Here is a 27,811-nt window from a genome sequence, read left to right on the forward strand (position 1 = left end):
ATTAATCTAGATAAGGAGTCGGCGAGGATGTTACTTGTTCCTTCGATGTGTTCGAATTGGACTTCAACCCCACTTCTAGTGATATAATCAATGAATGTCATCCATCGGACTCTTGAAGGTTTATTTTGAGCCGATTTGTTGAAAAAGTTGATTATGGCTTGGCAGTCCGTTCTTATCAGGATCTCTCTTTTGTCTAGATAGTAGATCTTTAGGGCTTCGAGAGTTTTCAGGACTACGTGTAATTCTGTATCAATGGCTGATTTGATGGGGCTGAATTTTCTGCTAGCATAGGCACAGATTCTTTCTGTGCTCTTTGGATCTCCTTTCTTATTTTTCCATTTACACACTCCTCCCCATCCTTCCATACATCCATCAACTTCTAGAACTATGTAGCAATTTGGGGGTGGTACTTCTAGATCAGGAAGCCTTTGGAGTTTGCTTTTGACTTCCTTGATAAGTTTCCAGTCTTGTTCATTGAGTCTCTTTTCTCCTATTGGGCTTGTTTTCTAGTAGAGAGGCCCTAGGAGTTTGCCGAGATTTGGAATATAATTTCTGGCATAGTTTAGAATCCCCAGCCAAGACCTTAAACCCCTTTTGGTTGTTAGGTCTTCTTCTTTGAACTCAGTAATTTTTTTTATTATGTGGGGCCGTAGCTTAATCCTTGAGTTTCCTAATATTGCCCCTAGGAATTCTATTTCTTTGACTGCAATCTTCATTTTTGTCGGGCTTAAATACTAATCCATTTTTTTGACAGATTTCTAGCATTTTTTGAAGATGCCTAGCATGGTCCTTCGTATTTTCAGAGAATACTAGGATGTCGTCTATATAGACCGCTATAAATTGTTCCGTACCTTTGAAGCAGTCATCCATTTTCTCTGAAATATTGCGGGGGCATTTTTGAGCCCAAATGGCATTGCCAGCCATTCATATAGTCCATCTGGTACCCAGAAAGCCGTCCATTCTATTGAGTCCGGGTGCATTGCTACCTGATGGAATCCGGATTTTAGGTCAAACTTGGAGTATATCTTGCTGTTGCTAACCTTTCTTAGTATGGTGTTTATCCCTGGTAGGCTGTACTGGTCTTTTTCAGTGAGATCATTTAGTCTTCTGTAGTTAAAGACCATTCTTTCCTTTCCCCTTTTTTCCTGGCCAGTGATTGGGTCTACTGTTGTGCCAGAGTTGACTATGATTGTTGTTGTCCTGTGCCTACTTTTGCTTGGTCTGATCACGCCAATGTCCAGAAGTGCTTTGACATGTTTAGAGAAGGATTCTCTGGCCTGAGGCGTGAGGTGCTTTAATGGCTTGTCCTCTATTGTAAGGTTTGGGTTTTTGATTTTCAGTTCACACATCAACCCGTTTTTCTTCCAGTGTTGAAGAGGATTTTCACCAATGTACCCTTGGGACTTTAATTTTTCGATCAGGCTTCCAAACTGTGCTATGAGTTTGTTTTCGTCCTTTTGAGGTTCGGCTGAATATAGAACCAGCTCCTGAATTTGGATGTAGTCTTTTTCTTCTAGTTTCAGTTCTTCTATTGCAGTTGTAACTGGAACATATGGGAGGGTGTTAATAGTGGTCAGGTTCTTATAGAAGGTTACCGTATTTCCTTTAATCCTAACTCCTCCTTGCATGGTGCGGATGAAATTGCACCCGATTATCATCTGTATGTCATCCCTTAATTTCATAGGGAACGCATATGTGTATGGGATTCTGAAGGAGTTGTCACCTATCATCTTTCTTCCTCCTCTCAATTTCTTATCTGTTGTTGTCTTTGATGTAATCCCGCTGAAATGTACCAGGTAGGGATTCTTTTCCAGTGCTTCCTTAGGTATCGCGCCTTCATCTATGCAGCATGTGGTGGCCCCTGTGTCTAGAATGACATTTACTTTGATTATAGGAGTATTGGGTATTTCAAGTTGTACCTTAAGGTTGAATAGCATATTCTTTGCTTTTTCTGGTTTGGCGGCTTCTTTCGTCTCGGCTGATAGTATTTGTTGATTTTTCTCCATTAGTAAGACATAGGTGCTTTCCTTTTCAACCTTTTCCTTTTGTTTTAGGAGATTGATCTCCTTTTGTAAGTCTGCCCTTTCCATGCGGAGCCTGTCAAGTTCCATATTTTCTTGTTCCAGCTCTCGGTATTTCCTTTTCAGCTCTTCTACTTCACGTTTTAGCTGGAGGTTTTCCTGGGCAATTGTAATGGCTTGTTGATGGGCTTCCTCAATTTCCTTTGCTTTTTTTTTTCCTGCTTCCACTGTGGCTTTCAGTTTCTTTATCTCTGCCTCACAGTGGTTAATATAATCCTACTATTGTTGTAGGAGATTTTTGGGTTCATACTTGACTGGGTCCTCCAGTGCTACAGGGGTCTTTTTGTTGAAGTAGTAGATACTGCACATCCCGCACGAGGTGATTTCACACAGCGGGCAATGTCGTCTGTGCCTTTGCTGTGAGATTCTTTTACAGCAGTTGCACCTTTCCAGTCTTGCCGGTAGTTCCTCGTTTATCCTCCAGATGTGGCTGCACTCGGCATGTTTTTGCGAGACTTGTATTCTTGCTCTGTATCCTGACTCTGGTCCAATCCACCAGGTCCTGCTATCTTCAACAAGAGCAAATATCTTATGGGTGAAGGAGTGTATACCATGTTGTAATTCCTCTACGTCTTCTCCCTCAGAAATTGAGTAGATTACGTCACTTTGGTTTTCTCCTTCTTGGACAGAGATGATTTCATAATCCTCTGGAAGGTCTAATTGTTCATACATTGCAACCCTCTTTATGTTTTTGCGGTCGTTGGGGCATTCCCTGGCGAAATGTCCTTTCTCACCGCACAAATAGCACTTGCATCTTTTGTTTCTTACCATGTGCTTTCTTTTTTCTATCCTTGCATGTGATGAGTGGGGCTTGCCTTTATATGTTGTGGATCTCCTAACCCCGTATTTCCTTTCGGGCTTGTTATAATACCATGGGATGGGTATTTTACTACAGAAAGACAGGTCTTTGAGCGCCCTTTTGAATGTGGCGTCCTTGCATTCTGCTTCCAGATATTTGTAAGAAAATAAGATCCTAGGGATTACCTCGATCGTATTGCCCCTGTATTTGGATTCAAAGGCGTCCTTTATTCTCTTTCCTAATTCTCCGGGCATCTTGGACCATAGTTTTTCAGATAGCTCGGGGCTTGTGAACAGCCTTCCCGTTTTTTAGGCTAACCTCATGTAGTCATTCAGGAATTGGATAATATGTTTCAGGTTGTTGCACGAAAGCCTCTCTAGGTCTCTGTAGGCCTCTTCTTGCATCCCGGTTGATCCCTAAAATGGGTCTTCAAGTATGAAGATTGTTCTTAATTGAGATAGGATATTTTGGGTACCTCCTGCTCCGTCGGCGTTTGCTAGTAGAAGTTGGTATTCGTCAGGGCACGCCATCCTCCATTGGATCCAGGCTAGCTTTTCGGATTCATCGAGCAGATTTTCGATAAATTCCTTCTTTGCTTGGGAATCTGTGAATCCTTGGAGTGAGACTAAATTCTTAGTTATTGACTCTCATCTCATAAAAACTTCATCAAACATCCCTAATTGTGTAGGGATAATGAACATGGCTCCCTGCTGTTGAAATGCTGAGGGTAGGTTCCATGCTTCAGAAAAATCCTTTGTTTTGAATTTGGCTTGCCTAGTGTATCCTTCAAAGGTAGGCTTCTGGATTGTTGACTCTATGTTAATTGCGATGGGGTAGTTTGCTGGCCCCATAGTAGAGTCTGTAGGTGGTTTGTAGTTTGATACGACAGAGGAGGAATATACTGTTGGGAAATCTTGGGGGCGACATCACATGCGCAGCGGAAGAACAAGAAAACAAAATCCCCGATTCCCAAAAAGATGTTCGTCGTCGTGCGAAGATTGGTGCGCAAAATCCGCGAAACTTAAAACTGCGTATAGAGTAGGTTGTGTTACCTAGGGAGATCGTATATCCCTGTTTCCTTGCAGATCCTTAGGAGAGGGTGAAGGAGGTCAAGCGTCCTCCTCTCTAGCGGTGATCCACACAGCAGGGTTGCGACGACGCTCCTCAAGACTCCAGGCCTGCTCTGAGGTGGAGAGGAAGAGGAGAATAGGAAAAGCAAGCAAAGGCTTTAGCCTATGAGGCTTTGAATCCCTCCTATTTATAGAGGTCCCTTGTCAAACCCTAATGGGTCCTCCCCTAGTGGGTATTGGATCTGCATCCAATAAGACAAGGGCTCCGTCGGATATCTCATATCCGAACCTCTACTCATCGCAATGCCTACCATATGTGTGTGACCCTCTAGGCCCAATATCGAGCTGGCCGTGAGTCATACCTGTCAGAACTCCTTCTAACTCAGTGAATTATTATCTCTATAATAATTCACTTGACTCATCGACTACGGAAGTACTAGGCCACTATGCCGTAGTCCCCAAACGATACAGTGGAATCCAATCCATTGGACCTGTCTGTCCTTAGTTACCGTGTACCTATAATCTCTCATCCATCTAATATCCCAGAGATCGTATATCGAGCATGGTGCTGTCAGACCCATACGGTTTCTACTCGAGTCTCGCTCTAATCGGATTCTCCCGGAGAACTCTTTCTCTCTCAACCCGAATGACCCTGGCCAGGGATTTGTCTGAGCAAGAACACATGGGATATTCCTCTCATGACGCCGAGAGTGGATGATCCTCTATCGACACTCAATAGCCCTCGTAAGGTCGACTACCACTCCAATGACCAACTGTACTAGATCTGGGACAATCAAACCTATAAGTCTGGTATCAAAGAGTGGAGCACTCATACAGGACATCCTTGGTGTCTCAAGTCTAAGGACCAGATACACCACTAGGACTACGGAATCGCTGTCTGACAATAAGGCATCATCAACCATCTAGCATTCCGTAAGCGGATCAATCAGTGAACTCATTCTCCAATGAGCACCTGTACTGTATCCCTAGTGTCCCTACACGAGCAGCTATGAGACCAGCTGCATCCATCATATGGACGGGTATACAGCACACCAGTCTATCTAGTTATCACGATGTCCCTCTCGAGTAACCTATGACCGGGATTATTTAGGATATGTGTTTAAAGGTGAATCGATCTAATTATCGTGATCTCATCACGATCCGATTCCCATTGCACAAATCCAAGGACATCACAATATATGTATGCATTTATGCAATAGTTATAAAGTGATATACACCGAAATATAATAAGCAAAAAGATTCTGTATCAAGTCACACGTGTCATCACTCACGTGATTGGCTTGCCGGGCACCTATGACTAGCATATACTTGTTGGGAGAGTTTGGCTAATTGTGGGTATTCCACTTCCCAATTTTCCTCAAGTCCTGCTGCTATAATTTCTTCTTGAAATTTTTGGGGATATGGCATCTCCCCACCACCTTCTGAAGCGTCAATATCCTGAAAATAAAAATTCAGGTTATTCCGCAAGCCTTCTGCCTCATTGTCTTTGCTGCCCGATGTTTGTATTATGACAGTTATTGTGTGGCTCCGGATTTCTTCCTCGTCGCTGAACGTCTCGTCATCAGCGGTATTGTAGTTGATCCGGCTTGATGTAGATGCAGCTTTGTAATTGTCGAAGCTAAGAGATATCCTTCCATCTAATAAATTTCGGCTTCGTGGTTCTGATGGCTGCATTGGTATTGAGACTTGAGTTGGTTGAATGACCCAGTCTCGTCCTTGTATATCTGTTGTAGAGTACCTCCTCCTTGGTAGTGCCCTTACACCGTGGCTGGTGAGGTAGTCCACCACCCCTGATACTTCGTACGCAAAGGTAACATTCGGGGTATTTGAAAGTCGCCCTACCATTCCTCGGGTGACAAGCAAATTAGCTTCACCATTCCACCATGTGTCATATCCTCTAGTGAGGATTGAGAGTTGAATATTATGGTAAAAGTCCCCTATTGTCATCATGATGTCGGGGATTACGTAGACCAGCTGGCTCCCTCGAGTCAAGTCTACTTCCATGGTGGCAATGATGGACTGATCATCCATCCATCTGTTGTCCCTGAACACTAGTAGTGCTAGTGTCCCTTCTTCCTGTCGATGCAGTGTTTGCAGCCGTACCTGGAGTGTTCCCAGGTGGATATACTGCATTCTACTCCTCTGAAGCCTTTCGTAACTTTCCTCCATGATGAAGGATCTGTCCTCCTGGTTGTTTGTAACCAGCATGGCCTCTTCAGACCTATGAACGTATACCCTGTGATGGGCATCGTCCCTTCTTGAGTGGTATAGCACCTCAGCTGGTGCTATAGTAGATCTTTCGCGCATAAATAACCTTAGTTGTGCCTGAGGGTCTATCTGCTGTTCTAGGACATGTTGGGTGGAGACTGAACCTCCAAATAATCTTTGTCCTGCACGTCATGTTGTCTAGCGAGCGTTAAAGATCCTACGTTGATTTCTTCTATAATCTCGGATTTAATCTTCGATCAAGGGGGCAGATGTGGAGACTTCTTGAGTCCTGGTCGTCATTTCTAGACTTGTTTCAGGATTTGTATAGGATCTTTGAACACCAAAATTTTTCCTTTTGCCTCTTTAGGTCTTTCTGAGGGACCTAGGCTTAAATTGGAGAGCTTTGCTATCAAGTCTTCTGGGATGCTCTGGGGTGATTCTGTCTTAGCTTGCTGAAGCTCCCTTATAGTTTGTAGTTCTGTTCGTATCCCCTTTATATTCTCAGCGATCTGTGTGAGGAGTTGGATTTGTGTGTTGTGCTGTTTAATCATAGCTGCTTGGTGGCTAAGGGTCCCCGGGTAATCGTTTGTTTTGAGAAATCCTAAAGATGGGGGATCAATAGGTTCTGTGGCCTTGAGGGCTTCTTTGTAGGATTCGGTGTTTTTGGAGAACAGATAGTTCATCCAAAAATTTGTTTTTCTATCCTTGATAGAAGTTGTTCAACCCTCTGCTGCTTTTGATTTAAGCTTTGAGTTAGTCTGAGAGCCTCTTCTTCCACAAGTTTTGGTTGCTTGGAAATTTCTGCAACCAAATCTCGCACTTCTTGTTTCGTGAGGGGTCTATTTTCCGAGAGTAAGGCAGTGAGAGTTTTTATGGAGTGCTTGAGTCCTTTGATTTCCCTTTCTATACTCTGATTTTTCTCAATAATAGCCTTGAAGTTTTTTAAATTGACTCTACTAGACAGGCAGGTTCTATCGTAAATAACCGCAAGATTATGGGCTAGCTCTTTTCTGGTGGGACTATGGGTTTCCGCAATGTCAAGGTAGTCAAGCTTTGAAGTATGAGAACTAGTGTACCATTGCTGTATGGCTTCTTCCCATTTTTCAGACATATACTTTTAGACTTTCATAACCTGGTTTTCTTTATCCTTTCTAGATTTTAGTCGTCTCACCTTGTGTAATATCCCCCACTTTTAAAAATGTATTAATAAGGATTTATATGTAAATTTGGGGACCTATATGTAAATATAGAAATTACAAGGACTAAACTGCTAAGTTGCAAAAAGAAAAAAGAAAGAAAAGGAAAAATCGAAAATTTGATATTATCCCACCGCTTCCCACGCACTCTGTTTCTTTCCAGAAACAGAGAGAGCGGTGGGGCGTGAGGAGAAGAAGGAGAGTGGTTGAAGAAAAGAAGAAGAAGAGGGAAAAGAAGAGAGGAGGAAGAAGAGAGGAAGAAGAGGGAGAAGAGAAGAAGATGAAGAAGAAGAAGAAGAGGAGGTGGCTGCAGCGAGGGCTGCAGCGAGAAGCTGTGGGGCGTGGGGAGAAGAAGAGAGGAAGAAGAGAGAGAAGAGAAGAAGAAGAAGAAGAAGTAGAAGAAGAAGAGAGGATGATAGCTGCGGCAAGGCTGCAGCGAGGAGGTGTGTGGGGTTGGGGAGGAAAAGGGAAGAGGAGAAGAAAAGAAAGAGAAGAAGAGGGAAAAGAGAGGGAAGAGGGAGAGGAGCGAGAGGTGGCAGCAGCTAGGGCTGCAGCACCTCTGTTTCCTGCAGGTGGAAACAGAGGAGAGGTGGGGCGTTCGAAGAGGAGAAGAAGAAGAAGAAGGAAGAGAAGAGGAAGAGGAAGCAGGAGAAGAGGTTGTGATACCTCTGTTTCCTGCAGAGGAAACAGAGGAGAGGGTGTGTGTGACGTCGGGGAGAAGAAGGGGAGGAAGGAGAAGAAGAGAAGAAGAAGAAAGGAAGGAGAGGAAGAAGAGAAGGGAAAGGAGGAGCTGCGGCTGCGGCGGTGGCAGCTGCAGCTGGAAGAGAAGGAGAGGAAGAGATGGTGAGGAAGAAGAGAAGAAGTAGAAGCGGGTGAAGAGGCGGCACCTCTGTTTCCTGCAGGAGGAAACAGAGGAAAGGAGGTGCTGTTCGTCGGGGAGAAGAAGGGGGCTGCAGCTGCGGCGATGGCAGCTGCAGCTGGAAGAGAAGAAGAAGAGGAAGATGAGCAGGGGAGGAGGGAGAGGTTGCGGCCGTGGCTGCGGCCGCGACTGCAGCAGTTGCAGCGGGGAGAGAAGAAGAAGAAAGGAAGAAGAAGAAAGAGGAGAAGGGAAAGAAGTAGCTGCGGCTGCGGTTGTGGCAGCTGCAGCTGTGGCAGGGAAAGAGGAAGAGAAAAAGGAAAGGAAGAAGAAGAGAAAGGGAAGGAGAGGAAGAAGAGAGGAAGAGGAGAAGGGGCTGCGGCTGCGGCGATGGCAGCTGCAGCTGTGGCTGGGAAAGAAGAGAAGGAAAGGAAGAAGAAGAGAAAGGGAAGGAGAGGAAGAAGAGAGGAAGAGGAGAAGGGGTGGCAGCAGTGGCAGCTGCAGCTGGAAGAGGAGGAGGAAATAGAGCAGGGGAGGAAGAAGAGGCTGCGAGTGTGGTGGCTGCGGCCGTGGCTGCGACTCCGGCTGCGGCTGCTACGTTGGCTGCGGTAGCTGCGGCAGCGGTGGTGGCTGCAGTAGCTGCAGTAGCTGCTTTTGGGAAAGAGAAAGAGTAGGAACGAGAGAAGGGAAGAAGGAAATAGTGCAGTGGAAGGGGGCTGCGGTTGTGACCGTAGTTGCGATTGTGGCAGCGGTAGCGGCGACGGCTGTGGCAGCTGCGTTTGGGAAAGAAAAAGAAGGAATGAGAGTAAGAGAGAGCAGGTGACTGTGCCTCGATGTTCGACACGTGATGTAGTTACGAAGAAAGGAAGAAAACGGGAGCACAAAACGAAACAGAGAGAGGACACGGAGGAAAAGTAGAAAGATTGGACTGGCACCTTCCTTGGATATTCAGATCAAAATATTTGAAAGGCAAGTTCCCTGATCGTTTCTCCTATAATTGCTCTGATATGTCTTATTGCAAGTTCCCTGATCGTTTCTCCTATAATTGCTCTGATATGTCTTATTGCAAGTTCCCTGATCGTTTCTCCTATAATTGCTCTGATATGTCTTATTGCAAGTTCCCTGATCGTTTCTCCTATAATTGCTCTGATATGTCTCATTGCAAGTTCCCTGATCGTTTCTCCTATAATTGCTCTGATATGTCTTATTGCAAGTTCCCTGATCGTTTCTCCTATAATTGCTCTGATATGTCTCATTGCAAGTTCCCTGATCGTTTCTCCTATAATTGCTCTGATATGTCTCATTGCAAGTTCCCTGATCGTTTCTCCTATAATTGCTCTGATATGTCTTATTGCAAGTTCCCTGATCGTTTCTCCTATAATTGCTCTGATATTTCTTATTTCAAGTTCCCTGATCGTTCCTCCTATAATTGCTCTAACTTTTCTTATTGCAAGTTTCCCGATCGTTCCGCCTGTAATTGTTCTAATCTTTCCTATTGCAAGTATCCTGATCATTCCTCACTGCAATTTTATCTCTACATTTGCTTTGAATATGAGGAACTTTGAATTGTTCTAGCCTTGCATTTGATATATCTCCTGTTTAGACGTAACGATTCGAATCTGTGCAACTTCTGATATTCTGACCTTTTGATACCGAGCTGCCTATAAGTCTTTGTTGGAAACTCTGATTTGTTCAAAACTGATTTCATTGGAAAATAGACTCGTAGACCTTTCTTTGATATATGGATTGAAAGATTTGGAATCCAAACACCTGTCCAGCTATCTGTTGAATCTGACATTAGGAATTCTGCCAACAGAGATTTTGTTCTACGACACTTGCTTACCAAATTATTTGTAACTCTCTCTGTTGGACAGTTCAATTCATATGAAGCATGTCTTATCTGAAAGTATTATCCAATGATTATTTCTGAGTAAATTGGAGCACGTTTGATAGTTTGAATCATTTGTTCAATGTGCCTTCTGTATTCTGCCAGAAATCGAGCTTTGGTCGATTTCTCATATTCTGGTTTCATTCCTTTGGAAATTGATATCCTTTAGCTTTCTTATTCAATTGAGCTTTATATTACTGCTTTGAATTCTTGTATGTTCTTGTCATTAAAGTTATTGCATTCTTGAAAACTGTTGTGTAACGTTTATGCTATATCGTATTGACTCATATAGGCACATGTATATCCTATTGTTCCGCATTTGCTTTCAATATGTGCCTATTCCAGTTTCATTCCTTTGGACATTGAATTCATCAAATCTTCTTATTGAATTGAGTTATATGTGATTGCTTGGATTCCATATGTGCCCTTGCTTTCAATTCCTTTCAAATCTGAATATGCTTGTGAAATATTATTGCTTACTTCGGATTGACTCGTAAAGGCACATGTACGCTTCGTTGTTCCGCGTGTGCTTCTGACATATGCTACTTGTTGTTGAAACTGCCCTTTTGTACTCTGGTGTGTGGGATTGTCTGGACCTTTGCCAGAAATGGTAAAGGGTATGCGCTATTTGCCCGCTATGTGGGGTCCCGCTATGAGGGATATTCTGTTTGCGCTTGTTGCCCGCTACGTGGGTATGTGATTAGAGCCTGCGATGCTCTGCCGGCCCCCTTTGACTTCACCTAGACGTGGGTGGATGGAGCTCCCAAACGTGGGAGACTTTTGTCAGGTGGTCATTCAGAAATGGATGAATCACATTCTGACTGAGATCCCACTACACCCTCTATATGTTTGATATGACATCCAGAGTTTTGGTGAGTTTGTTTCTGTTCATACTCTGGATAAGATTGATATGATTGCAACGTCAAGGACGACGTTTGAGCTCTTGTACGATATGTGTACCGATATGCTCTGAAAGGCTTCATTCCCTGATGATTTTGTTTCGAAATGTTCCATATGCCGTTGATATGCTTCGGAACATTTTATATGCCATTGATAAGCTTGATATGTTTCCTTTGCTTCTGATATGCTCCAATTACGCTGTGCTCCATTTGCTATGAACTGATATGTTCTTATATGTCCTATTTGCCATTGATATGCTCCAATTACTCTGTGCTCCATTTGCTATGAACTGATATGTTCTGAAATGTCCTATCTACCATTGATATGCTCCAAATTACTCTGTGCTCCATTTGCTATGAGCTGATTTGTTCTGAAATGTCCTATCTGCCATTGATATGTTCCAATTACTCTATGCTCCATTCGTTATGGATCAAATATGTTATGAATGACATGATACGTATGATTTGGTATCTATTGAGATGGTATCCTTGAGAATTCTGGTATTCTGCCTTGCATTATGATACCTTACTCGTTTCAAACCGTTCCTTTTGTTCTGAATATGCTTTGTCACTTGCTGAGCCGTTTTTGGCTCACTCCGTTGTTATATAAACCTTTCAGGTCAGCTTGTCACTCTTCGAGATGTTTGATTTGGGCTTAGGCAGTGGATAGCTATTCAGAATTATGGGCAAGTCCTGTTGGTTGTTATGCTATTGTTGTATAAGCATATTTTGTATGTAATGAACTGTTCTGATGATCGAAATGGATATACTGTGTAAAAGTGTTAGAAGATCTCTCTTATTTGGAATTTCGGAATGTTAAGTCTAATTTATGACGATATGAACTTGTGGTGAATAGTTGGAGTTCTGATTGTATAATTTATTTAGCTTGTGGATTTATAAATGTTGTTCATGTTTGTCAAGTTGGCTTGGGTTGCCATAAATGTGAATTATCGAGTGATGTGATATATGATTATAAACTGCACAGGTTTTATGGATGTGAATATGAATAGAATGTTTTCAGTGTCCTCAAACGGTAGTTTGGATCCTGGATTGGTCTGTGACGAAAATTTTAAAAATCATGGATATTTTGAGGGGCGTGACACCTTGTCAGTGTTCCTACGGGTCTCCTTGCCCTTTTAACACCTTACGTCTTTTGATCGACTTACTTTTAGATCAGATAAGTACTTCCTCAAGGTTAATTAAGACTTCAAGTCCAGTGGGCTTATTAGGTCCAGCCTCTGTGCCACTAGTTTCAATGTCTTAGAATAGGAAGGAACTTACAGTTTATGTAAACTAGTCCCCTCTCTTTTACAGGAAAGAACTATTATGAACAAAGATTTGGAGAACCTTGCTCTGATACCATAAAGTAATTCGATCAAAAGACGTAGGGTGTTAAAAGGGCAGGAAGACCCGTAGGACCATGCAAGGCATCTTCATAAAATAGTTTTTGTCGTCAAGGTTAGAATTACTTTTTGTCGGGCTTAATACTAATCCATTTTTTTTTACCATAAAGTAAAAAATAGTTTTTGGCACAGCTTTTCACTTTGGTTTAAACATGGCGTAACCAGGCATACGAAGCGTTGGTGTTCATACGAACAAATAATTTGACTTAATAAAATAATTAGTATTACTTAAAATTATTGTACCAGCATGGTCCTTCGTAAAATTATTTTTATTACTTAATAAAATACTAATCCCGACAAAAATGGATTAGTATTACTTAAAATTATTGTACCAGCAATCGAGATTGAACCCCATCAAAACACCAACGCTTTTCTGCATCTTCGCTGACTTCTTCGAACGATAATATGCATGCATCTTGTGTTACTGAGATAAAAATACTTAAGTGGAACGAAGCTGCTGTCTTATTTGCAGCTCTCTAAATCTGTGTGTCATTCGTCAGCAAATATTGCATTCAAATTGATCATCATCTACTTGGTGTTGGGCAACAGCAAAATGATTTCAAATAAGTGAAAACAATCCTTCTTTCATCAAATCTGGATTTATATCCCTCAGGAGCAAAGCAAGATTTGGTTTGGCTATCCAGGTGATCACAGGGAAAAGAAGAAACAAGGCAAAGCAGTAGGAGACTGAATCATTCATTGATCCCCATCTTCCAAGTCATGGAGAACTTCTTCCCCAGAGGCAACGACAGTCCTGCAACCTCCACCACCGTGCTACTCCTGCTGTTCCCTCCCTCCACCTTCTCTTGATGCATCGGAGAAGTCTCGGCAAAGTAAGCATCCGCCGAGGGTTCGCCATCCACCTCGATCACCAGCGCCTGTCCGCTTCCCTGCAGCCCCAGCACGCGCACCTTCTCGATCAGCAAACCCTTCTGCAGACTGAACCTCCCCAACTCCACTTGAGACCACACCGTGACCGTCGTCTTCTCACGAAGGCTGGCATAGAACTCGATGTAGGAAGCCTCCCCGTCCACGAGCTTCATCTCCGGGCGCTCGTCGTCGTCCACGTACACGCTCCCTCTGGCATCTCCTTCGGCGGCTCCGAAGGGGAAGGACACGATAAGCGTAAACGGTGTCGCTCTCGCCTCCTTGGAGATCATCCCTCCTCTCTGCATCGGGAGGATGGTGTTCTGGTACACATGCACGTTGATCTCGTTCAGCGGTGCATCGAGAGTTATGTAGCGCTCGTCCTTGGAAATGACGGCCTTGGTCATGTCGAACAGGTTATACCAGGTGCCAGGGGGGAACATCGCTTTCACTTTCGACTTGGCCTCGTTCAGGACCGGCGACACCATGACGCTGCTCCCTAGCAAGAACTGAGTGCTGAGGCCGTAGCTTGCTGTGAAGTTGGGGAACGAGAAGAATACAGGCCTCGCCATTGGCGCGCCACTGGTGTGAGCTTCGTAGTTCAACGTATACAGATAGGGGAGCAGCTTGTACCGCATGCCCAAAGCATTTCTTGCAGATTTGGCGACCGAGTCCCACACGTAAAGCTCTTGTCTCGGCGAAGCGAAGTTGGCGTGGTCTCTTGAGAAGGGATAGAACGCACCGAGCTGGATCCAGCGGTTGCAGAGCTCCTCCGTGGGTGCTGGGTAGAAGCCGCAGATGTCGGAGCCGACCATGGGCATGCCGAAGAGCCCAAAGTTCAGCACGGTGGATATCGAGTAGCGGAGGTTGACCCAGTTGCCCTGGTTGTCGCCCGTCCAATGCGCAGCATACGCTCCCGATCCCACAAAAGTGGAGCGGGAGAGAATGAAGGGACGCTTCCCCTGGAGTCCCTGGAGGGCCTCGTGAGTAGCAATGGCCTGGGAGAAGCCATACAAGCTGTGTGCATTGTACTCCAGGATTCCACCGTAATGCGTCGCGCTCGTGGCTATCGTCTTGGAACCCAACGGAGCCTGCGATCCTGATGCGTTGATCTTGTAGGGCGGGTCGTCCCATCTGGTGTTGGTGATGTTCTTGCAATCCAGACAACAAATCCATGGTGTTTTGGAACCCGGCACCGGGCACGAATGGTTGGCTGGGAGCTCGCACTTCCCTGTACAGAAGTTTGAAGGCTCGTTCATGTCGATCCAGAGGCCATCGACGGGTACCAGTTCGTGGAACCTGGCAATCTCATCGACCCACCACGCGACCCCGTTGGGGTTGAGGTAGTCCGGGAAGTAGACAGGCCCAGGCCACACCTGAGCCAGGTAAGGCTTGCCCTCGTACTTGATGAAGACGTCCTTGGCCATTCCCCTCTGGTAGACACCGTAGCTGGAGTTAACGGCTATTCCGGGATCGATGAGCACGATGTACTTCATGCCTTGCGAATGGATTCTGCTGAGGAAGTCGAGCAGCTTCGGCCGCGGGTAGTTGACAGGGTCGAGAGTGAAGTCCTTGGCTGCATCCATGTGATCGTCATCGTTCCAGATCACATCAAGAGGTATCCGAGCTTTCTTGTAGCCCTCCACCACCCCTTCCACCACCGAGAGGTTTTTGTAGCCCCATCTGCATTGGTGGAATCCTGTCAAAACAATGAGTAGTAAGCAGAATAGAGGGAGGACACAAATCAAGTTCTTTGTGCGACGTGAGTTGAAGCAACTAAATAGGGTCAACAAACTCCAGAACAGAGGAATGATAACAGTTGGATGATCTACCTAGCGCCCAGTACGGCATGGGAGCAGGGCGACCGATGAGAGCAGTGTACTGATCCACCACCGCCAGCGGCGAAGGCCCGGCAAAGAAGTAAAAGTCGAGCACTCCTCCGATGACCTTGTATGTGAGCTCCGTCCCTGTGTACAGCACATCCATGCCATTGCTGTTGAGCAACAGCACAGCATGAGCAGCGGCCTCGCCTCCCTCGTTCCTCAAGTCCATGTATACAGGGTGAGACCCGTAGAGATCAGAATTTAGATTGATAGCCGAGAGATCGGTCGTGTAAAGGGTGTAGGGATCGTTCGGGCGCAAACGTATCCCACCAGGTTGCGTGTTCTCGCCAAGCCCATACAGGGAAGCAGTCTTGGGCAGGTGAGTGGAGATCTCGAGGTATTGATCCTTGAAGACTATGGTGCCACAACTCGAATCGAACAGCGTCTGCCCATTGGCCTTCCTCTTCACCACAAACGTGAATGGATCGGACGTGTAGCTGAAGATGAGCTCATCTCCTGCGTATTCCGACGCCGTGAAGGGAGTTGTGGAGGCTTTGCTCCCCAATGGCGGGGGCTGTTCTCTTGGGAGCAGGTTGTAGGGGACTTCCCATCTTCCTTCCTCTGCATCAGTTATGTGGACCCTCAGTCGATCCTTGGTTTCATGCCTAGAGATGATCAACCATGATGAGCTAAAACATACACACATATACACGCACAGAGAGAAAGAACATGTGTTCTTACTTCACGAAGAGTCTGAGATGAGGGATATCAGGGCCATAAGCAGAGGTGCTCCGCTTCAGTTGGAGATGACCTATCAGCCCACCTCCATTCCTGTTCTCCTCGATCGACACCAAGCGGTAGCCAAAACCAACCTTTGTCGTAGGGACTGCAGCACAAAAGTGAAGAGAAAGGAGAGTGACGCAGCACAGGGCAAGATGCAGAGGAGAAGTGGAGGAGGAGGGCATCCTTCCAAGCGACGGTGAATGGGGAAGGGTGTGAAGTGAGCACACAGCACACAGCCCGCAGGAGCTCAGGAGCAGCGCCTCATAGTTGTTGTACGACGAGCAGGGGGCGATAAAAGAGTAGCTGAAGAGGGGAAGAGAGATACAGTGAGATTTCAGCCTTCCAGTATCAACCATCACCAGAGGCATGTGACAGTCTCTCCAAGTGAGGGTGTCTGTTCTCTGTGACCCACTCAGAGAGAGAGAGAGAGAGACAGAGAGAGAGAGCGTGAGCTTTTGGGCTCCATATCCTTCTCTGTGACCCAGTCGATTCTGGGCTCCACTGAGAGAGAGGGCTTTACAGTAATTAAATATCTTTAATATTTTAATTTTTATAATTTAAAAAATTATATTAAGATTTTTATATTTATAAAAGTAAAATATTTAGTTCTGTTTCTCTATTCTAATAATGAAAATATGATTTACCATATTATTTTGTTTTATCATTAATTCTATCTTATTTTGATTTATTATTAAGTATGTATAATATTTTAATCAATAAAATCGAAAAGAAATAAAATTAAATATTTTATTTTAAAAAAAAAATAAAAATAAAGATATTAAAGATAACTAATTAGATAATATAAATCTATAATTAACCCACTCCACGAGCGGCTAACAGAGAGAGAGAAAAATAAGAGAGCCAGTCAATCCACGGGGGTTGGATCTTTGGAAATTGAGATATTATCCTTTCCTTCGATCAAAGCTAGTTTTATGATCCACGTAGGATGAGTCCATGTGGCCCACCCAAGCTGGGAAGGTGACAAGACGCTCAGGTTGCTGAGCAATTAGCATCCTCCAGAGAACCCTCCCCTTCCCAAGAAGAGGAGGCTCCGAGTCGAGTGCTTCAGCATGATTGCTTTGGCGTTCGTGGGACAATGGCGAGACCGAAACCGCGCATCTTTGGAAGACAGACGATGGCCCCAGATTCATGAGCTGTGTCGTCCTTGTACCATCTAAATGGCCCATGAACACGAGGTATAGCAAGCACTGGAAATTTATTTATCCTGAGAGATTAATCTCTGAATGCAGACTCTACCATGATCGATGGTCTTGGCAAGAAAAACTCCTGGTTGCCGATAGAGAGACGTCACGAATAGCGACGGAGTTCATACGATCAAATGCAGGCCATGCCCAGGAGCAGACGATGGTGCTCTTCGGCTCATGTGAAGATGCCCGAGTGATGGCTGCGTTTGTCCACAGACGACAGTCTCCATGTGAGCCATCAAATGTAGGCGTGGTCTCGGGAAGTAACGGGCCACTGGAGGAAGACGACGACACCCTGTGTCGATCGTACTTGATATACCATAGATCCAGATACTCTTGTACCGAACACAAGGTAAACAGATCTGAGATATTTTTCTCTCTTCTTCCTCGTGAGGTGATGGTGTGATCGATGAAGAACATCGAGGAGGTTGTCGGCGTGATCGAGCGTGCCGTTGTCGGGATGTCCGTGTCGATTAAAGTTGGAGGGCGATAGGACCATTCGGCAATGGGACTCGAGGAGAAAGATGAGATAAAAAAGGCACAGGAAGCTGCGAACGAGTGAGTGAGTTGGTCCCCGGAGGGATGGGATGGGGGCTTTTATTAGGCCCACATGATATGTAGGCCATGGGTGGTCGGGCAGGTTGGATGGAATGGGCTCGTTAATTCCTATCTAGCAATTTGTTGAAGCTTACTTAAACGCCTCCAAACTCATTAATTCTATAGAAATGAAAGATCAGAATCAAAATAAATAAATTTTATAAAATAATTATTATATTATTTAATCCATAATCAATCCATCCATCCGTAGTCAATCAACTTATACGACATTTCAATCATTCTTCAAGAATTTATAGTGTATTCAAATCTAAATAATTTATATATGAAATAATCTCAAGATTCTTTAATCATCATTCGATCCATAATTACAAATGAGCTATTCTTGATATTTAAAATTTTTCGAAATGATCATATGAGCAAATCACACTTCCGTAAACAAACATTGTGACTCACATGCTAACAAAAGTTACCATAAATATATATATATATATATATATATATATATATATATATATATATATATATATATATATATATATATATATATATAATATTCAATATATGCTTTCAAGACACACATAAATACTAAATACTATTTTTTTATCATGCTTAAACAGTTTATAAAACATAAGTTTCATATGCATTATCTTCGGTTAGTAAAACTAGACATATTAACCACAATGATTCATAATAATGTAAGGCAAAAGTGAAGAACAAATTAATCATTGACCATAAAGGAACCACAAAATAAATAGCAAATATGTTCTTATAATTTCTTATTGAATTTATCTTGTTCATAAATATAGATAAGAATAATATTCGAGAGGGTAACAAAATTCATAAATTAGTATGTCAAATTGTAATAGAAATTATGTCAAACTTCATATAATCTACCTAAAATTTAAAATAAGATTATATGAAAGAATTCTAGGTCGCAAACAATAAACTATGGTAAAAAAAAAAAGCTATAAGACTCATAAAATAAACTTAAATTTTTAATAAAATAAAAATCTAAATATTTTATAGTAAACATAAGCATCATCTAATATTTCTAGTCAACTTATCAAATTATTTTTTAAAAAATAAAAATATTAGGTATAAATCTAAGACATGTATTTTCATGAATAACTAAGTCAATTGATAAATATATCTCAAAAAGAAAACAATAAATTTTGCAACCAAATTAACAACTTGAAATTAAAATATTATTATGCATCATACAAATTATAATAGTTCTAATATCAAAGATTTTAAAATATAAATAAAAATAAGTAAAAAAAAATAAAGGATCTTACCTCTTCTAGATCCTCTCACAAATAGACTCGATGAGGAATAAGAGAGGGGGTGCCCCTTTATATAGGAGAAATGAGTTCTTGCCAAAATATAAGTAATAATATAATTTTTATTTTATTTTATTTTTATTTTACTTTCACATACAAAGATAGAATTATAATATTTATTTCTTACGGTTCATATACAAAAATAAAATTTGAATTATTAACTTTCTAAAAATTACATCAATCATTAAAAAATAATTTAATTAATTGACAAAATTATTGATTTGTTCACATGATTAAAAAAATAATTTTAATTATTTTCTTAACCATACTATACAAACAAGGAACTTAATAATTTAAATAAAGCAGCATATTATTTATGACAATTTGATTTATGTTAAGGGAAAAAAAATCATCAATGATTACATTCCTTCCTACTTAATAGAAATTTGATTCCTAAATTTAATATGAAAAATAATATCAATTCAACATAGTTCACACTTAAAATACTAAGTCAAAAGATAATTCTAAATCAACTTAAAAATATTTAGATACAAATGTGCCACTTGAAAACTTTAAGTCAAAAGATGTGTTTTGTTTTTATTTATTTTTGGAACAAAAAAATATAAAAATTGAAAAAACTCATTCAATAAATTTGGTTTTTGATCACCAATGTAAAGTGACAATTAACAAGCATATCAAATTACACATCCAATAAATCATTAGAATTTTTAAATTTTAAAAATTAATTTGTTGTTGACATAAAATAAAAGTTGAGGCTATATGTGAAAGGATGAAAATTTATTTAACTATTCAACATATATTTTTTTATAATTTTAAATGACTTATATATTATCTACATTAAATAATTAACATTATATTAATCATTGTTAGATCTGAGGTTTGTATTATATAAATAATATTTAATAATTGATTTGACACTTATTAAAGCAAAACTCCATTCCAACCAGTTACACATTTAATTAAATTTCAATATCAACATATGATCAAATTTATTCAACTGCAAAATCATATATATTATTAATGTTAAGAAATAACTTTATTTATACAAAGAATCCTAACACGTGTCAAATCTAATCTCACTTTTAAGAGTAATATTTGATATAAATCACAATGTAAATACTTTCAATTTATATATTTATAAAACACCCTACAAAATTTGTATTCTTAAAATTTATCAAAACTTTTATATCTCAGAAAACAATTGATACATATTATTATCTTCGATTAGTAAAACTATACAGGCTAACCATAAGGATTCATAATAATATAAGACATAAGTGAGGAAGAAAATTAATTATCGATCAAAAAGAGACCACACAATAAATAGCAAATACGTTCTTATATTTTTTTATTAAACTTATCATATTCATAATTATAGACAAGAATAATATTCGAGAGCAGATGTCAACAAAATTCAGAAATTAATATGTCAAACTATAATGGAAATTATGTCAAACTTTATTTACGTATAATCTACCTATTATTTATAACAAAATTATATAAAGGATTCTAGGTCCTAAATATGAATAAACTATGGTTGAAAAAAAAAACTATAAGACTCATGAAATATTTTTTTTTGTAAAATAAAATTCTAAATATTTCATAGTAATCATAAGCATCATATAATATTTCTAATCAAATTATCAAACTATTCTTTTAAAAAAATATTAGATATAAATCTAATATATGTATTCTCATGAATAACTAAGTCAATTGATAAATATATCTCAAAAAGAAAACAATGCATTCTCCCATCAAATTAACTCTTAGCTACTTTTCAAAAATAGATCAAAGTGTCATCACAAAATTATATTCAAAACATAAAACTTTACAAGAGTTTCTAGAATAAAACATTACAACACTTATTATAATTTTGAGAAAATATAATAAAATTTTATCTTTTTACTTAGTAATATCAGTTCAAGTCATTTAATTAGACTCTCCTTGTGTAAAATCTTTTACTTAATCATTTTTTATCAAAAAATAAATCATATTCAGCTTAACAAAATAATCTTAATCTCTTAAAATCATGTTTCAGTTGTACTATTGTGTCAACCCAAAATTTAAATCTAAAAACCAATTGAGCCATCTAATATTCTAATTATAGAATTACATATTTCAACAAGTCTTCAAAATTATTGCTCAAATACTATTAAATTATCACATCCCATATTTATAAAAATCATCATTCATTATTCATAATTTATAAAAGATTTTTTTATCTTTGAATTCAAAGAATTACATTGTTAATTATAACAATCACATCAATATCATCAATTTAATATAAAAAATGAGAAAAAATCACTAATCTCAATATTCCTTAATCAATCAACCAAAATTGCTACTGAAATAGTCCAATTTACTTGAATGAAACTCAATCCAATTAACATCAAATGAAACTAACCTTAAATCCTAATTTGGATTTGATTATTTTAATTAAGTCAAGTAGGCTTGAATCGATCAAGTTGGTTTGGAATCTTTTTGAACCGGTTTAAACCAATTAAACCTATCTGATTTAGTCAACTAATAAACTCAAACCAATAAAGGAAGAAAAAATTAGACTATGTCACGTAGAATTAAACTAGTCTGAGTTGACCTATCTAAGCCATGGACGGGTTAAGTACATAGCACAAGCCAGTCCTAGGTAATAGGTTGGGTTGAGATATAATAGGCTAGATAATGGGGCGATATTGTGTCTAATGTCAATCGCATTGTTGGGCAAACCTAATTTCACGAGTTGGGCAAAGCCTCAGTCATGAGTTGGGTTAAACCTTACTATTGAACTAAGACATGCTTGACTCTTGGGTTAGACCATATTTGACAATATGGGTTGGATTGTGTTTGGTCACATAAGTTAGATCATACTTAGTCATATGAGATAATTATGCTTGGTCACATGGGTTACGTCGTATCTAGCATATGAGTTTGGTCATGCTTAATTACAAGGGTTGGGTCATACCTGATCACATGAGCTATGTTATACCTAATCACATGTGTTGACTCATACTTGGCTATATGGGTTAAGCTATACCTAGCAATATAAGCTAGGCTATACCTAGCCACATAGGTTGGTCTGACCAATCAATTTAACTTATGTCATACCTCAATTTAACTCTTTTTATTAAATTATATACTTATATTTCTAGAAGTGCTTTACAATATTAGAAAAATTATAATTAATCTCAAATCCATTCTTTTTTATCAATTAATTAATTGGATTAATGATTCTAAATTTGATTAGACTTCCTTTTAGTAATATTTTTAATTAATTATTTTTATATCTATAAATAAAAGATATTTGGCTCAATAAAATAACCTTAATCATCTAAAATCATTCTTCAGTTGCACTACTATATCAACCCAAAATCTATGTTATACTTAGTTTAAGAGAATTATATACTAAAGAATATACAATTAGTCATTCATCATCCACTATGCAAATACCACGTAAGGCTCACAAGAGAAAAAGACTCGGACAACCTAACACTCACTTGCCCATATAAATAAGAGTTCAAGAGATAGCTTGGGTTGATTACTATCTAGCTTCCCTACGAAATATTTAAGGAATATATTTTAGAGTCGAGGGGGTAGCTCGGGTCAGTTACAAGCTACCTCCCTTGTGGAATATCCACGGGAATATTTTCTAGAGTCCAAGGGTATCTCGAAAGAAGATGCTTTTCACCTCAGACACCTCTATACATATAGAAAAGAACCATATCGTGCTATCAAGTATATTAACAATATTTTCCCCTAACATACACATTTCTGTTAGTTGAGGGGGTTTAGTTGAGTTTCTTTTGATGCTTATTCACTTTGGTTCCTGAGATGTGGAAGTAGTAGTGACTTACAAGTTCTCAAAGTTTTCTAGTACTAGTATTGGTGTGAGATCCAAGGCCATTAACTAGTCTTGGATTTAATCTTATCTGATGATTTATGACATGATTCATTTCATTATAATTTGAAAAACAAAATATTTTTTCAGATTTACTCTTCAAGATCATCAAATCTATCATATCATATATTTATAAACAAATAAATTATTATTTTATTATTCATAATTTATGAAAAAATTGTTATCTTTCAATTCAAATCCTTATATTTACAACACTATTTTTTTTTAAAGAATCATATCTTTTTAATAGGGCCATAATTGACGAAAAAATCTTTTACACCCTATCTCAAGTCTATTGCAAAGTAATAGGTTTCTTTGAAAATAATAATAAATATAAATGGGTTGGGTCATGCCTAGCCACATGGGTTGAGCCATGCGTGACCAAATGTGTTAGGTATGCTTGGACACATGAGTTAAATAATACTTAGTCATATAAGCTAAGTCATACTAAGCCATATAGGTCATGTCATACTTGGCTACATGGGCTAGGTCATACCTAGCTACATGAGTTAGATTATATCTAATCACATGGGTTAGGCTATGTGTAACCAAATATGTTAGGTCGTGCCTAGACACATGAGTTAGACAATGCTTAGTCACATGAGCTAGATCATGCTTGGCCATATAAATTATGTCATATCTAGCTACATAAGCTGTATTATGCCTGGCTACATGGGTTAGATTATGTCTAATCACATGAGAATGATACTTGGTTATATGGACTATGTTATAATTGGGCACATGGGATGAGTCGTACCTAGCCACATGGGTTAGTCTAACTAATCAATTTAATTCATATCATAGTTTGACCCCTCTTATTAAATTATATTCTAATAATATTTTTAAAATATTATAAAATAATAATTAATCTCAAATATATTTTTTCATAAATTAACTAATTTAGATTCATGATTTCAACTTTAGTACGACTCTCGTCGAGTAACATTTTTTAACTAATCATTTTCTTATCTAAAAATAAAGCATATTTAGCTAAGTAAAATGACATCAATCTCTTGAAATCATGCTTCAGTTTTACTGTTAACCTAAAATCTAAATCTTAAAAACTAATTGGGTTATCTATAGCGTCATAAGTGATGAAAAGATCTCCACTACCCAAGGCTCAAATCTATTATAAATAAATATAGGATAAAAACATATTAATAATCACTCATGCTAGTAAGAACATTTAAAAAATTATAAAAATAATATTTAATATTTAAGAAATATATATAAATATCAATAATATAATATGAAATAATGACATATCAATTCATTACAAAACTCATGTATCATAATAACAATAATAATTCTTATCCGGTAAACAAAATCATACATTAGTCGTATACAATACATCTCGATAACATACATAACAATCAGATAACAAAGACATACATCACATTTGATTATGCACTCTTCTAATAGTGGATAGAGTGACATACTCTACAAGATAGATTTCTTCCAACAGCGTATGGATAGAACTAATATCGCACTCCCAACAATGGATGAAGTGGTACCACTCATTCGCCCAAGTTGGGACATGTTCTTCCCAACAACAAATGGAGGATATGTCTAACTATTATATATGATGACCTACTAATCCCCGAAAGAAATCAAGTTACTTGCCCTTGGTAGGGATATATAGTCAACTACGTTTATTCGTTTAAATAATTTCATTCATTCATGCGTGCATCCAAGTAGTATAATAAAATACTATAAGGGACTATGTTTGATATATGACCTATTAGACTATGTTCATAGGTGGCTTTGCATTATGATAGACCTATATCTCTTTTTACAAGTTGTACTTATAATATGAACTACTCAACATAGCCACATATACTATATAATGACAATTACATCAATATTATCAATTTAATAAAAAAACACTAATCATTTATAAATATAATTTAAATAAACCTTTTAGTTTATCAAATTATAAAGACATGCAACGTGAATCTTCTATAATTAACTTGAATAAAACTCAATTCAATAAAAATCTAACAAAACCAATTTTAAATCCTTATAAAACTAGTTTGAAATCATCCCAGACTAGTCTAATTTAGATTTGATTGATTTTAATTATGTCAAGTAGGCCTGAATCGATAAAATTGGTCTAGAATTTTCTTAGATCATGCTTGGCCATATAAATTATGTCATATCTAGCTACATAAGCTGTATTATGCCTGGCTACATGGGTTAGATTATGTCTAATCACATGAGAATGATACTTGGTTATATGGACTATGTTATAATTGGGCACATGGGATGAGTCGTACCTAGCCACATGGGTTAGTCTAACTAATCAATTTAATTCATATCATAGTTTGACCCCTCTTATTAAATTATATTCTAATAATATTTTTAAAATATTATAAAATAATAATTAATCTCAAATATATTTTTTCATAAATTAACTAATTTAGATTCATGATTTCAACTTTAGTACGACTCTCGTCGAGTAACATTTTTTAACTAATCATTTTCTTATCTAAAAATAAAGCATATTTAGCTAAGTAAAATGACATCAATCTCTTGAAATCATGCTTCAGTTTTACTGTTAACCTAAAATCTAAATCTTAAAAACTAATTGGGTTATCTATAGCGTCATAAGTGATGAAAAGATCTCCACTACCCAAGGCTCAAATCTATTATAAATAAATATAGGATAAAAACATATTAATAATCACTCATGCTAGTAAGAACATTTAAAAAATTATAAAAATAATATTTAATATTTAAGAAATATATATAAATATCAATAATATAATATGAAATAATGACATATCAATTCATTACAAAACTCATGTATCATAATAACAATAATAATTCTTATCCGGTAAACAAAATCATACATTAGTCGTATACAATACATCTCGATAACATACATAACAATCAGATAACAAAGACATACATCACATTTGATTATGCACTCTTCTAATAGTGGATAGAGTGACATACTCTACAAGATAGATTTCTTCCAACAGCGTATGGATAGAACTAATATCGCACTCCCAACAATGGATGAAGTGGTACCACTCATTCGCCCAAGTTGGGACATGTTCTTCCCAACAACAAATGGAGGATATGTCTAACTATTATATATGATGACCTACTAATCCCCGAAAGAAATCAAGTTACTTGCCCTTGGTAGGGATATATAGTCAACTACGTTTATTCGTTTAAATAATTTCATTCATTCATGCGTGCATCCAAGTAGTATAATAAAATACTATAAGGGACTATGTTTGATATATGACCTATTAGACTATGTTCATAGGTGGCTTTGCATTATGATAGACCTATATCTCTTTTTACAAGTTGTACTTATAATATGAACTACTCAACATAGCCACATATACTATATAATGACAATTACATCAATATTATCAATTTAATAAAAAAACACTAATCATTTATAAATATAATTTAAATAAACCTTTTAGTTTATCAAATTATAAAGACATGCAACGTGAATCTTCTATAATTAACTTGAATAAAACTCAATTCAATAAAAATCTAACAAAACCAATTTTAAATCCTTATAAAACTAGTTTGAAATCATCCCAGACTAGTCTAATTTAGATTTGATTGATTTTAATTATGTCAAGTAGGCCTGAATCGATAAAATTGGTCTAGAATTTTCTTAGATCATGCTTGGCCATATAAATTATGTCATATCTAGCTACATAAGCTGTATTATGCCTGGCTACATGGGTTAGATTATGTCTAATCACATGAGAATGATACTTGGTTATATGGACTATGTTATAATTGGGCACATGGGATGAGTCGTACCTAGCCACATGGGTTAGTCTAACTAATCAATTTAATTCATATCATAGTTTGACCCCTCTTATTAAATTATATTCTAATAATATTTTTAAAATATTATAAAATAATAATTAATCTCAAATATATTTTTTCATAAATTAACTAATTTAGATTCATGATTTCAACTTTAGTACGACTCTCGTCGAGTAACATTTTTTAACTAATCATTTTCTTATCTAAAAATAAAGCATATTTAGCTAAGTAAAATAACATCAATCTCTTGAAATCATGCTTCAGTTTTACTGTTAACCTAAAATCTAAATCTTAAAAACTAATTGGGTTATCTATAGCGTCATAAGTGATGAAAAGATCTCCACTACCCAAGGCTCAAATCTATTATAAATAAATATAGGATAAAAACATATTAATAATCACTCATGCTAGTAAGAACATTTAAAAAATTATAAAAATAATATTTAATATTTAAGAAATATATATAAATATCAATAATATAATATGAAATAATGACATATCAATTCATTACAAAACTCATGTATCATAATAACAATAATAATTCTTATCCAGTAAACAAAATCATACATTAGTCGTATACAATACATCTCGATAACATACATAACAATCAGATAACAAAGACATAAATCACATTTGATTGTGCACTCTTCTAATAGTGGATAGAGTGACATACTCTACAAGATAGATTTCTTCCAACAGCGTATGGATAGAACTAATATCGCACTCCCAACAATGGATGAAGTGGTACCACTCATTCGCCCAAGTTGGGACATGTTCTTCCCAGCAACTAATGGAGGATATGTCTAACTATTATATATGATGACCTACTAATCCCCGAAAGAAATCAAGTTACTTGCCCTTGGTAGGGATATATAGTCAACTACGTTTATTCGTTTAAATAATTTCATTCATTCATGCGTGCATCCAAGTAGTATAATAAAATACTATAAGGGACTATGTTTGATATATGACCTATTAGACTATGTTCATAGGTGGCTTTGCATTATGATAGACCTATATCTCTTTTTACAAGTTGTACTTATAATATGAACTACTCAACATAGCCACATATACTATATAATGACAATTACATCAATATTATCAATTTAATAAAAAAACACTAATCATTTATAAATATAATTTAAATAAACCTTTTA

The 27,811-nt window shown here is 38.1% G+C and overlaps 2 protein-coding genes across 6 annotated transcripts in view; one reads left to right on the forward strand and one right to left on the reverse strand.

Moving 5' to 3' along the window:
- The window catches only part of LOC135597282 (ATP synthase subunit beta, mitochondrial-like), a 34,605-nt gene extending 22,734 nt beyond the window's left edge, over positions 1-11,871 (forward strand). For all 5 annotated transcript variants that reach the window (XM_065090035.1, XM_065090030.1, XM_065090029.1 and 2 more), the window contains one exon: positions 11,638-11,871. Coding sequence is in view for 3 of the 5 variants with exons in the window: in XM_065090030.1 (XP_064946102.1) it covers positions 11,638-11,677 (40 nt within the window). In the remaining 2 variants the exon portion in view is untranslated. The remainder of the gene's footprint in view (positions 1-11,637) is intronic.
- A 1,118-nt stretch (positions 11,872-12,989) lies between these two features.
- On the reverse strand, positions 12,990-16,319 carry LOC135597283 (alpha-xylosidase 1-like). Its single transcript, XM_065090036.1, has 3 exons — positions 15,853-16,319; positions 15,121-15,776; positions 12,990-14,987 (listed from the first exon to the last, which is right to left on the reverse strand). Exons 1-3 carry the CDS (start codon positions 16,260-16,262, stop codon positions 13,114-13,116), a joined length of 2,940 nt encoding a protein of 979 aa, XP_064946108.1. The 5' UTR covers positions 16,263-16,319; the 3' UTR covers positions 12,990-13,113.
- Between the last annotated feature and the right edge of the window lie 11,492 nt (positions 16,320-27,811).

Source organism: Musa acuminata, chromosome BXJ1-11 (assembly GCF_036884655.1).
Source record: "Musa acuminata AAA Group cultivar baxijiao chromosome BXJ1-11, Cavendish_Baxijiao_AAA, whole genome shotgun sequence".
Lineage (NCBI taxonomy): Eukaryota > Viridiplantae > Streptophyta > Magnoliopsida > Zingiberales > Musaceae > Musa > Musa acuminata.

Bases quoted from the DNA above. Each gene is read 5' to 3' on its own strand.
- LOC135597283 (XM_065090036.1), bottom strand. From the start codon at position 16,262: ATGCCTCTGGTGATGGTTGATACTGGAAGGCTGAAATCTCACTGTATC. The intron at 15,777-15,852 runs GTAAGAACACAT...GATCATCTCTAG, and splicing joins CATCTCAGACTCTTCGTGAA to GCATGAAACCAAGGATCGAC. The intron at 14,988-15,120 runs GTAGATCATCCA...TTGTTTTGACAG, and splicing joins CATGCCGTACTGGGCGCTAG to GATTCCACCAATGCAGATGG.